The 12,999-nt window shown below is 50.3% G+C and overlaps 2 protein-coding genes across 2 annotated transcripts in view; both read left to right on the plus strand.

Annotated features, from left to right (window-relative positions):
- SEC13 (SEC13 homolog, nuclear pore and COPII coat complex component) overlaps positions 1-12,999 on the plus strand; it is a 225,499-nt gene that overhangs the window by 130,275 nt on the left and 82,225 nt on the right. The window lies entirely within an intron of this gene.
- The window catches only part of PLXND1 (plexin D1), a 65,750-nt gene that overhangs the window by 40,844 nt on the left and 11,907 nt on the right, over positions 1-12,999 (plus strand). Inside the window, exons 19-25 of the mRNA XM_062500768.1 lie at positions 673-822; positions 3,630-3,744; positions 4,733-4,840; positions 5,447-5,559; positions 6,725-6,832; positions 7,357-7,487; positions 7,857-8,055. Of these exons, the coding sequence (XP_062356752.1) occupies positions 673-822; positions 3,630-3,744; positions 4,733-4,840; positions 5,447-5,559; positions 6,725-6,832; positions 7,357-7,487; positions 7,857-8,055 (924 nt within the window). The remainder of the gene's footprint in view (positions 1-672; positions 823-3,629; positions 3,745-4,732; positions 4,841-5,446; positions 5,560-6,724; positions 6,833-7,356; positions 7,488-7,856; positions 8,056-12,999) is intronic.

A 12,999-nucleotide genomic window follows, 5' to 3' on the forward strand; every position in this document is an offset into this window, starting at 1 on the left:
CGAGAGCTGTCTGGGGAGGGTGCTGTAGCAAGGGGCTAAGTGAAATTCTGGACATGTGGAAAATAACTGCAATGCCCTGGCCTGAAACCAGGCAGGTGCTGCAGAAGGGCCTGACAATAGGTGTTTATTCCTGAAGAAACAGATCATTCACTCTTCTCTTTTGGCTGCTGGATTCAGCTCAGCTCACAAGGAAGTTGGGGTGCAGAAGCTGAGTGGCCTGGACAATGAGCAATAGTAATTCAAAGGCCATTGTTTGCTGCAGGATATCCTAATCATTTGCACCGTGTTCCAGAAATGTGCTCCCCCTTTCTCAGGTTTTGCAGGCACATCCCCTGGTTGTCCCCTCTGTTGTACATCCTTCCCTCCTCCCAGATGGGCACTTACGTCCTTATCTTTCATGCACAGCAGGTCTGATCAAAAGCAGATTTTTCCAGGTTCCATGAGGGGCTGGTTCATGCTATGTCCCATGCTGAGTGAAGAATGGGAAACAGGAAAATGGGGAATGGCCCGGTTTTGGCTTTCCTGTGGAGTGCTGGAAAAATGTCCTTGGTGAGGGAGAGTCTTCCTAGGTCTGCAAAACAGCAGGGAATGTGGAAAGTAAAGCAGGAAGATCGATTGCAATTCTAACTGCTATGCTGCAGCCTGACATCCTGATTTTATTTCTGTCTTTAGAAAGAGCCTGACAGCCTGGACCTGGAGAGCAATGAATACCAGGTGAAAATCGGCCTGATCTCCTGTGAGATCCAGATTGTTTCAGACAAAGTCATCCACTGCTCCATCAACGAGTCGCTGAGCTCCTCGGAGAGGCAGCTGCCCGTGACGGTGAGTCCGTGTGGCAGAGGGGTCCCCCTGCACTCGTGGGGACCCTGCAGGAGCTGCACGAGGGCAGAGTGGACAGGACAGCCATGCTGGCAGCTGTGGCAGGGCAGCTGGTCAGCAGCGTGCAGGGGATGGGCACGAGGGCTGCCCGAGCTGCGCTGAGGAGCCACGGTGCTCCCAGCACGGGTACCACAGCCGAGTTCTGCACGGTGCCCAGGGGAGCCTGGCAGCTCTGTAAGGCACACCGAGGTCCCAGGCATGTCAGGTTTTGTCACCTGCACTGATTTCTGCTCCTCATGAGATGTTTGGGGATTTCCTTACAGCTCAAAGCCATGGACTCAGTTCCCACAGCAGAAGGGCTACGAGTAGCCATGGGAGCCCAACCTTCACTGAGCTGGGTCTCTGCTGGGTCCCTGCTGGTCCCACCACAGGGCTCAGGGCTTCTAAAGGCTGCTGCTTTGCTGCTACAGAGTTCCACGTTCAGGGCTGCTGTTTCTCCTTGTGTCTGTAAATGCACCACACTTTGTTACTGCTCTGTTCTCCAGAGGGCTTGCCTGAACTCCTGTGCTTGCCTCAGTTTCCCTCGTGTCATACACAACCCGTGGCCATGCAGGGATGGGACCATGGCCCTCTCTCAGTCTGTGTGCTGGCAGGGGATGGATGGATGGATGGATGGATGGATGGATGGATGGATGGATGGATGGATGGATGGATGGATGGGAGTCTGAGGCAGGGGCAGGGAGGGGAAGGAGAGTTGAGAGAGGGAACCGCAGAGCTGTGGAGCTGGGCTGCCCAGGAGAAGGGCATAAGGATGCACAATCAATTCTCTGACAGGGCTTTACTGGCAACAATCTGAAATGTATGAAATGCTGTTGCAAACTGGAAATATGGAAATGCAGAAGTAACATAATTTTTGAGTCACCTTAACAGGAATTTTAAACAGTGTATTTTTTTTTTTTTTTTTTTTGGTAAGAACTGAGAAACAGGGGAATCCCTTTGTGGAAGAAAAGGAATTTTTGAGTTTGTTAGTCTTGGTGTGACATTAACCAATCAAGGCAAGTCCCCAGGAAGCAGGAGAGTCACAAGGCTGTTCAGACTGCACCAGCAATGAAAGTGCAGCTAATTAATCTGCTTATTTTCATACCTGTGCACCCGTACTAGACCTATAGACATGGCTGGGACCCTCACCTGCTGGCCATTCCACAAGTGGCTGCTGCCTTATCCCACGTGAGAAATGGCTGTGGTCACACAAGGCAGGGGCCTTGCCTGGGTCACACTGAGTGTTGAGCAGAGCTGTCCAGCTATACAAGAGAAACTTGTCAAGACCTTCAGGCCCATCTTTGTTCATGACCAAACAGTTTGAACATTGAATGAAGCAGCAGCCATGGGATTTTTTTTCTCCGAAAAATGAAAAAAGTGAGCTGGTGGGGGAAAAAAAGACTCCAAACACATTGAGGAGCTGCCTCACTGCAGCGTTTTAGAGGGCAAAAGTGGAGGTGCTGAGTCTGGGCATGTGGCTGTGAGGCTGCTGAGTGAACCTGCCCAGGTGCTCTTGCAGTGCTGTGGCTCCTGTCCCTGTCCAGCCCCGTGGCTCTTGGACAATGTGCCAGGGTAGAGACCAAAGTTCTGCATGTCTGGAGCCTTCCACTGGCAGCACCATGCCCTCAGCAATGCTCCTGGAGCTGGGTTCCCCTCAGGATGGAGCTGTATGTCTGGTGGTGGAGCTGGTGGGAAGATCCTGCTTGTGGGATGGCTTTGGTCCAGTGGCTGAGAGCTGCTGGAATTTCACCCCAGTGGGCACCTTTCCCAGAGGTGCTCCATGACACAGGAAATCAAAGATTAATTTTGATTAATCAAAAGATTAATCAAAATCATAAGATTATTGGAGCTCTTCCCTACCTAATTTCAAGGTTTTTTTCTCAAGTTTCTCTCACTTCTCCTTCCTTGGAAGAAGTGAAACTCACATTTCCAGAAGCGAAAGCCTTGTGTGGTCATGGGTTTTCCTTATCAGATGATGCTGTGGAATCCTTTCATCCCAAGGGCCCAAAGAGCTGCTTGTAAACAGCACCCAGTAACTTGCCAGCCTGTGATGTGTGCTGGCCTCTTCCCTTCTGGAGATCAGGAGACCCAAGGACTGAGCTCTAGTGGTTTGTGCTTGTTGTCACAAGAAGTACAGGCTGGGAGCAGAGCCAGCATCTTCTGACACCCCTTTTCACTGCTTTAGCCACAAGATCATTGCTCCTCCATGGTCTCATTTATTTTTATTCCCTTCGTTTATTTGTATTTCAAGGACTTTAAAGTTTCTTAACTCCGCTTGTTCTGGGTGGCAGCTGTGATGATTGTGAAGGAGAAAGCGAGTGCAGCAGGGCTCCAAAGGCTGTTCAGACCCATAAAGAAGTCGATAATTAGTGGAAGTGATTTTCCAGTAGGAGCAGCATCTTCTACAGTGCCATGGGCTCTCTAGAAAAGGGCTGTCCCTTCTGGGGCAGAAACAGAGGGGCCATGGGGCCTGCACTTCTGCCACCAAAGCCCTATGGTGCTCCTAGGATGGGCACCACTGCAGCATCGCAGCCTGCCGGGTGTGGCCTTGGCATCCCCCAGAGCACAGGGAGGGAACTGGGCTCCTGGAGCCTCACAGAGTGCCCAGGGTCTAGCAGGGAAAGGCACAGCCCAGCTCCCTCCCACGCAGCCTGGGAGGCTGTGCCAGAGTGAGTCCTGGGGTGAAGGTCTGCTGGGTGCTGCCCTGGGTCCCTCCCTGCTCCCAGCCCCTGCTCAGCTCCTGCTTTTCCTCCCTCCTTCTCCCTCCTCAGATCCAAGTTGGAAGGTTCAACTACACAATTGCCATGCTGCACCTTGGGGGAGGAGAAACTGCGATCATTGTCTCCATCGTCATCTGCAGCATCCTGCTGGTCCTCTCTGTCGTAGGTAAGGGAAAGAACCGTGTGTTTCCAGGCTCTGGCAAGCTTTTTCTCTGCATGATGAGGCATGAAGATGACTCTGAGTGCTGCAGTTGAGCAGTACCTGAGGCTAGTCTGGATGCAGAAGGCATGGCACACAGCCAGTACCAGGGCCACAGCTTCCTGCAGCACAGAGCTTTTCTTGGCTGAATCCTCAGCTCAACTCTGTTACTTGAACCTGTGATATTTATAAACTTACTGTTTTCACCAAATACTTAGTAGTTACTATAATACAAAGTAAAGAAGGATGTGAGAAACTGATCTTGGTCACAGGCATGACTGTCCCAGACCATTCCAAAGGTGCTCTTAGGCCAAGGCCCTGTCATCAGGAACAAGCAGTGGCAGCTGCCTGGCTGAGTAGGAAGAGCAGAGCCAGCATCCTTAGCTGCAAATCTGAAGCAGGCACATTGGTGTATGTACCTGGCTGGAAACTGTGCTGCACACCTTTGTCCTTGGGCTGGGGTCCCTGCACAGAATGACTGTGCCGCAAGAAACCTGCCAGTTCACAGCAAATGAGGGCTTTATAGTAAGGATTTAATTTATTTTTAATAAAGGCTGCAATGTACCCTATTTACTAGATGCACCACCCATCATTAGAAACATATTTCTGGAGGCATGGGAAGACTGTCAGATATGAGCACTGTACTACAGGTGGCAAACATCCTCAATTCTGTACTCATTAATCAGCTGGAACATATTAATATTCAGTTAAGATGAATACAGACAGCCAAACCTAAATTGGAGATGACAGTTACAGCACGATCATTAAATTCCAGCTGGTTTTACTTATTGACAGATAATCGACAACTGCCTGAGCAGATACCAGTCTGGTGGTAGGTGTGAAACCAGCTCTGGGTTTAGCTTTCTGCACTTGTGTCAGGGAGAACTGCTCTGATCCCAGCTGCAGCTGCTCCTAAGCCCAGGTCCAAAAGGCTTATTCTCTTCCTCTTTTCCAGCTCTCTTTGTGTTCTGCACAAAGAGCCGCAGAGCTGAGCGCTACTGGCAGAAAACGCTGCTCCAGATGGAGGAGATGGAGTCCCAGATCAGGGAGGAAATCCGCAAAGGTGAGTCTCTGTCTGGGTGCCAAGAAGCCATGGCTAGGAGCGGGATGTCAGGTTAGCAGGCTTGAAGCAATTCACCTTGTGCTGTGTGGAAGTTCACAGAATTATTTGTAGGAGAGTTTCTGTCATCGCCTGTGAGCTTTGACAGAGTTTGGGGATGCAGCTCAGTGGCTGGAAGTGTGGCCCTGCCACTGTCCTGCTGCCTGGCTTGCACTTATCTGCAGTGCCAACAGCTTCTCTGCCCTGGGGTTAATGGCCCTTGGCTGTGTCAGAAGGTTCCTTGAAGGTCACACTAGCCTTCAGTGTGCTTTCCTCTTGGGTGCAACAGAAACTGCAGCACACTCCTCGTGGAGCAATGGGAGTATTCCAGGTGTTGGCACCCACCTCCTGTGGTCCATGATCTGTCCTGAGGGGACTGGGGGTCCTGGGGCAGAGGATGTCTGATAGTTAAACCCTGATGGGAATGTGCTGCTCAGAGCAAACACAGCTCCAGCCCCTGCCAGGGCACGGCATGAGGAGCAGAGAGGAGCTGTGCCCCGCTTGCAGTGCCGGCCTGTCTTAGCTGGTGGGGGACTGGGCTCTCACCATCTGCGCCTCTCTTTGTGTAAGGTTTTGCAGAGCTGCAGACAGACATGACAGACCTGACCAAGGAGCTAAACCGCAGCCAGGGGATCCCCTTCCTGGAGTACAAGCACTTTGTCACCAGGACATTCTTCCCCAAAGTAAGGAGACAGCGCGTGTCACGGGCACCTCACTGCTCCCAGATATGTTCCAACCAGTTTGGGGCTCTGCTAAAGGGCTTTTACAGTGTCACAAAATAATTCCACTTTTATATATTTGCTTGTCACATATTTCAGCCTCAATTATCATCAAAAGTGGAGCCGCACCTCCTGAGGTGCTGTACAAGATCACACATGACAGAGGCTGGTGGCAACTGTCCCAGGAGTTGCTCTGGTTTGCCTGTTTGGGGCCATTGAACACCCCCTCTGAAAGAGCTCTCACACAAGCAGAGTGCTGGGGTCTCCTCCTCCAGGGCTCCAGTGTCATCCCACTCATTCTGCAGAGGCTGAAGCGTGGCTGAAGGGTGAAGTGGCAATCAGGGAGAGGGGTCTTTTAATCCCATGCAGGGTGCCCCCAAGCATTCCCAGCAGCTCAGCCAGTCCTCAGGAGCTCTTTGGATGTCTCTGTCTCCCCCTTCCTCCCTGTCCAAGGTTAGATGCATGGTGCTCCCAGCAGATGTCCCTTGGGCACCCAGTCCCAATCTGTCTGCCCTGAGTCCTTCACCAGAGCTGCCCCAGACGTGCTGGTGCCATCATTCCTGTCACTGGCTGCTCTGCTGTGTGCCTCTGCGCCCTTCACTGTGGCTGTATGTCATCCCCGAGGCAGTTGTGTGCCAGTGCTGAGGACTGAGATGATGATTTATGACTGCAGAGTGTTTCATGAGTAGCTATTACTCAGGTTCTTCAGTTACGCAGTCTCTGCACACTAGAGGCTTTAAGATTCGGGCTGGTATATAAATGCTAGAGATTTAAACATTTTTCCCATCTGTTTCAAAAGTTACATATGTTGAAACACCCAGAACTCCTCTATTTTGATATAGTCTTCTGTAAAACTGTCTCTTTTGGGAGTTTTCTAGCTGTCACATTACTCTATTTGCAGTCTCCCTGCCCTAACAGCCTTGCGTTTGTGCAGACGTCTGCCTCCCCCCATCCTTGTGGTGCTTACTCATTTGGGAGGCTCTTGCAAAGTGTTTCAAGGCTCCCTAAGCCAGCCCCGTGCATGTCTTTGGAATGGGTGGCTTTAGTCCCAGTGACAAGCCTCCCCATGTTATTCCCCTGTGGTGCACAGCACACAGGTGCCCTCCCCTAACACTGTGCTTGGTTCCAGTGTTCCTCTCTCTACGAGGAGTGCTACATCCTGCCATCCCAGCAGCTCAACTCACAGCTGGGCTCCCAGGTCCAGGAAACACATCCACTCCTGGTGGGGGAATGGAAGGTGAGTAACCCACTACAAGAGCAAATGCTTTCGGGTGTTGCTAAGCATTAACACAGACCAGCACTGGATCAGCTGAGGAAGGCAGATCTGTGAAGCTGCTCTTGCATGGAGAAGCATTTGCCTGGGATCCTTCCTGGCTCTGTAACCCTGAGGCTGAGTAAGGTCTAGAACTTCTGAAAGCTGACCAAACCCAGCCCTCTTCACCCCTCCTTGTACACCACTGATCGTTTTGTCAGCCCTCAGCTGCACTTGCTCCATCTGTCTCATACTGGGGAGCCCCAAACTGGCCACATTGCCCCAGGTATCCTCAGGAGTGCTGAACAGAATGGAATGGCCACTGCCACTGACCCAGCTGTGTGTTCCTTGCCAGCAGAACTGCTGGCTGTGTCAGGTAGAGGGAGGTGGGGCTCTTCTGCTTAGTGTCTCTGTGCTCAGTAGGGGCATCTCTGCCATCAAGAGAGATAAAATGTGGAAGAAAACAACAAGCAGGGTTTTCTTAGTCTGTTTTCTAAATTTTTCTTCAGATCCCTGAGAACTGCAGACCCAACATGGAAGAAGGAATTTCTTTGTTCTCCACCTTACTCAACAACAAGCACTTCCTCATTGTGTTTGTCCATGCTCTTGAGCAACAGAAGGACTTTGCTGTCAGAGACAGGTATGAGCTTCAGAACCAAAGACTTGGCAGCTAGAGGAGACTAATTTATTCCTAACCCAAGGCAGTCCGGCCAGTGTCTTGAGCTGGGTGTTTCAGTGGATGGTTGAGTCACACTTGCCTCCACATTTCTGTTAGAAATGGATGGCCATAAGCCCTGAAGAGCACTCACCCATTTGGCTTACCAGTGAGAGTGTGCAAGCTGACCTGAGGTCCTGCAGCACTGAAGGAGGGCTGGAACTTCTAACACCATTAAGAAGGCTCATGAAAATTATCTGAAAGACTGCCTTTTTGTGTTGGGTTTTTTAGTGCCAGTCAGCAGTTCAGCCTTGTTGGACTGGGGCTTGAGTCCTGTACCTTTCTGTGTTTCAGGTGTAACCTGGCCTCCCTGCTTACTATTGCACTGCATGGGAAACTGGAGTATTACACCAGCATCATGAAGGACCTCTTGGTGGATCTAATAGATGCTTCAGCTTCCAAAAACCCCAAGCTTATGCTGAGGAGGACAGAATCTGTGGTGGAGAAGATGCTCACCAACTGGATGTCCATCTGCATGTACAGCTATCTCAGAGTAAGAGAGCCAGCCCCTGCTGCAGTGGGTGCAGGGTCACCTCTGTGTGCAGCAGGGATGAGGGATGAGTGGGACAACCTAGGACCTGACACTTGCTAACAGTGCCACTCAAATGGTCACTGACACTTGGCAAACTGATGTATTGAATGATTCAGGTGTAGGAAAGCAGCCTGAAGTTCAGTTGCTTCTCCACTTCTGCCCAGGGCTTTGGTGAGCTCAGTCTTCATGGCAGACCAGAGCACAGATCAGAATTTTCACTGTGCTTGAGAAGAGCCATAGGGAAGCTGAAAAATAACCAGGATGGCTGGAGGAACCACGTTGTTATGTGTAGTTTGTGTGACCATCTGGCACAGCCATGCTGAGCAGTCAGTGTGTCTGTCCCTGGAGCCATGATGCTGAGAAGGGCCGAGGGCATGGGGCAGGGGCTGCTCTGTGTCCATGCCCATCTCTGTGTGGGGCCTCTCCTGCAGAGGCACCCTCGTGGTTCTGCTCCAGTCTGAGCAGGGGAGGTGGGGTGTCTGTCCCAGAAGGCTGACAGTCTCCTCTTGGTAATGAGTAGGAATATGTTTGGCATCTCAAAGCCATCAGCAGTCCATCTGCTCAGTGCTTTATCTCCAACGTTTGCCAGCTCTGTTTGGAATTCCCCAGAAGAATTGAGCAATAACTTAATTGATTCCACAGCAGTTAATTGGAGGATACCCCATTTTACTCATGGGAAGAGCCTTGAAAAAGCCTTTGAAAAAAAATCTCTTTTTCCAAAGTATTTTCTACATCTGCAGAAGCGATTCTATATTGTCTTCATACATATTGTGATGTCTTCTGATATCAGATGACCACTTTTTGTCCTAAAGCCAGTGGTTTTGTAGTTCATAATATTTCATTTTAGCTGACACAATTAGGCAGTCTAATAAAAGAAGAGTTACAGGAGTGGATGAGGATGGCTGTGCCAATGTAGCCCTGCTATCCAGCCTGTAAGGACAGAAAAGAGGAAATTAGTAATTTTTTTTTTTAATCTCCAGATTTTGTGCCTGTAGTTGAACCATTGGAGAAAGAAAAGTGCTGATTTTCCCTTTTGGGGAGGGGAGACCACATGTGAGGCATCTGATCCAGCTCCAGCTTGTGCTAAAAATGGACATTGTGCAAGAAGGCTTTCTCAGGGAAAAAAGAAAAAGAGGAAAGTGGAGCCTTATCACATGGGCCTGAAGACTTAAGCACATTACACAGCACAGACATGAGCTGCCCATTCTCACAGGCTAGTCTGGGGGCATCCTGGGGGGGCTGTGGCCATCCCCAGGGCTGGGCAGTGATGCTGTGAGCTGCCTGCCCCCTGCTCGTGGCCCACAGAGGGAGGATGAGAATGGGGTATGGTGGGAGCAGGACTGTGGGGTGTCTGGGTCCTTAGCAGAGCTGTTGGGCTGCTGGCTGAATGTGCATTTGCATCACCTGCAGCAGCTTCTTGGCAGGGGCTAAGGCTGCACACTGGGTTTGCAGTTCCCTGCAGGCCTCCCATGTCCAGCCTGAAGCCGCGGGCAGTGCAGAGCACTGCTGCAGCCACTGTCCCATCTCTGAAAGCAATTGGTTTCCAAAATGAAGCACAATGAATTGATTTCCAGGAGACTCTGATATCTCATATTCTCTGCAGTGAGGGTGGGATCGGAGGAGACATTAAGCTGCTCCTGAAATACAAAAAGGGAAAAGAATTGGTCAGACAGGAGTGTTTGGAAAGGAAATTTGTCCCAGGTGACACAAGCCCAGCTGCGCTCCTGGGACAGGAGCTTGATCCAGATCAGCAAAACTGGCATCTTCCCCACCACACAAATGAGGATGGAACTCCTGTGGTGGAAAACAGACAGCACCTCCTTCCACACGGCTGGTGTCAGCTCAGGGCTGTGATTTAAATAGTAGTGATAGCCAAAGACCTCCCATGTGCCTTGCATTCCTAAGGATCAAACTCTGCTGCCTTTGGAGAAGCATTTCTTGGTTAAAAAGAAGGCTTGCCCGCCTGCCTGTAGCACTGCTCTGTCAGACATGTGATGATGGGCCTGGTTTTCATTCCTGAATTATCCCCATTAATCACAATGTCTATTTGAAACAGCTGCTGAGAAAGTCCCTGCCGTTGTGCAGTGGAAAAATTCCAAGTGCTTGTATTTTCCCTTGTAAGTCAACGCTACATGCTCAAAACATTTGTTTCACATTAATGCTCTGCCTAACAGCCCGTCCATTTGTGTTTTGGGGGAAAATGATTTGAAGGAGCTGTCTTCAGCTGGGAAGGAGCTGCTGGCCACAGGCATTCGTGGTCTGCACATGTGGAGGGCACCTGAAGGATGGAGTCCACTGGTGGGGCTGGCTCAGCCTGGGAGGGGCTGGGAGGAGCTGGCAGGGACTTGCTGTGAGCCACAGGGGCTCAGAGGCAACTTGCAGCATTTGCACAATCAATGCAGAGCTCTGCTTCTGCAGAACTGAGTGAGAATCATAGATGCAATGGTCCACGTCTCTACTTTGTGCTACAGTTTTGGTGGGAAAAGCTTTAAAAGAAAGGCTTCTCCATGAGATACCATGGTGCCATTGTGCCTGGGTCCTAGCAGGGTTGGGGAGTTAAAGGAAAAATAGGGCTCTGGAATTTGGCTTTTATGTCTGAGTCCAAGCTTACCCAAGTTTTGCGTGTGGGATGGAGGTTTGGTTCTTCACAGAATGCAGATAACTGTCCCAAAATTAGTAGGCACTTGGGATAAGCAGCTGCTTTCTGTGCTGTTCCCACCCTAGGTTCACCAAAACATTTTGGAAATGGCTGTAGCATGTTCCTGGGAGGACATCTATAATAACTTGTCAGAGCTGTGTTAATAGGGCAGCAACATGTGAATCCAGTCTGTGCTCTAAACCTTTTTGTTTTCCCAAGCATATAAAAATGAAGCCCTCCCACGCTTCTTGTGCGTGGAACAGTTCAAGTCCTGCCAGCCTGAACTGTGCTTTCCATTACTGCAGTTATTTCAGTGCCCTGGGTAGCTTTAAGGGCTCGTAACAGTTCAGTCAAAAATGAAAATGAAGTCTCATTAAAATACATTCACAATAGGAGGAAAAAAAGGCCCCAGACTGTGTTTTTTTAAGTATTTTTTTTTGTCCTGAATCAGCACTGATCTCTTCTGGTTAAACTTCCTTTCTCCTAACCAGCCAAATCCAAAGACAGTTTTGATTCCTTTCCAGATGAGTTTTCCGAACAATGCTGGAGGTTTCACAAGTTTGCCATTTTATCTCTAGTCCCTGCCTGCCAGCCCTTCTTCCCCTGCTTTGAAATTCGCTGTCTGATTAGCACTTTTGCAGATTTCCATAACATCCCACAGTTCCTGAGCCTGAAAGCGAAAAAGCCTAACAGAAATAGCATCTCTCCAGTGGAGGAGTGTCACTGTGTCCCCTGGGGGCTGGCCTGGGCCAAGTCCTGCCCGTGCACCCGCAGTGACCCCACAGTGCCCACCCCGCCGTGCCAGGGCAGCCTGTGTGAGCGGGAAGGTGCCACCCAGCCAGCCCTGACCCGAGCAGCCCATGCTGATTCCAACCCACGAGGGCTCCCATATCACTAGGGCTCATCGTTTTTAATGTTTTTGGAGCCACTGCAGTCTCTCTTTGGCTGGAGCTGCCCACGGCAGGGACCTGACCCTGGGTTTAGCCTCAGGTTTGTCCCTGCTCCGTGTGACACAAACAGGGCTCCTGTTGGTAGCATGGCCAGTGTCAGAGATGGACGAGCCCGTGTGCAGGGCCAGACAGTGGTGTTTTGTGGTTTGCAGAGTGAGGGCAGTGGTACTGCAGCCCCAGGAGGTTTCCATGTCAGTGCTGTCCCCTTGTTATATCTTGCTTCTGCCTTTCTCTCCATAATGAACTCTTTGTTTCTTCTGCATATTCTTCACTCTTTGCAATCCTCAGCTTCTCCACTTCTTGACTGCACACCTTCCTCTACGTTCTGGAAACCATGCCTTCCTGCATTCCAGCACCCACAGCCCTGCTTTGAGCCCCTTTTGTGCCGCCTGCTCATAGGAGCATTGCAGGACCCCCGCAGCAGACCCAGAGAGCTTCCAAGTGTTTCTGAAGTTACCCTTGCAAGGGAAGTGAGTGCCCTGCTGGCACAGACGGCGTATGCCCACTGACAGCCCTGCTGTATCCCCATCATCAACTGCACCAAATGCTGCACATCCAAATTGACATCCAACTAATTGCTTTAGCAATTATAGGATAATTAGGATAAAGGAACCACCAAGTTTTAATTAAGAAGCAGATTGAACAGGATTTAGCTGTTCCTAGCTGACAAATATCGGAACCGTTGGGTATCTGCTGTCTTGAGCAGGCTCTCAGATGGCAGGGCTGTGTGTGGGGGGAGGCTCCAAATACAGAAATGTGCAGAATTTGCATTTGCCTCATTGGAAGGAAATTGAACATGAACGTTAGGGAGAATGGGATGTGCTCTAACACTGAAGAGTTCTTTAACAAAATAGCTGAAGTTTCCCTTGCACATGAGTGCTGCAGGCAGAAGTGGATCAGAAATTTGGCATTAAATTGCGTAGCTGAATCACATCACACATAGATGCTCCCTGTCTTATTTTTTGTTCTTGCCACAGTTCACCCCTCTCCCATTAACTTAGGTTTGATGAATGTAAGGAGTTAAATGATGTGTTTGCTTGCTGTCACATGGGAACAGCTTGTTGACCCTGATCCTCTGTTTTGCTGGGATGAGGGCTCTGTTGTGGTATGAGAAGTATGAACGCTGGTTCCCAGAGCCACAGGCCCAGGCTGTGGGCTCACTCCCAGAGAGTTCAGTGGCAAACCATGCAGTGCAATGAGGGGTTCAGCTGACACGTTCCTGAGAAAGCTGGGTGCCCAAATATCTCTGTCCTTGGATTTTTGTGCACATCAGCCCTATCTTGTCCTGCTGAGTGCAGCGTGTTTTACAGTCTGCAC

The sequence above is a fragment of the Cinclus cinclus genome, chromosome 12, assembly GCF_963662255.1.
Source record: "Cinclus cinclus chromosome 12, bCinCin1.1, whole genome shotgun sequence".
Classification (NCBI taxonomy): Eukaryota; Metazoa; Chordata; class Aves; order Passeriformes; family Cinclidae; genus Cinclus; species Cinclus cinclus.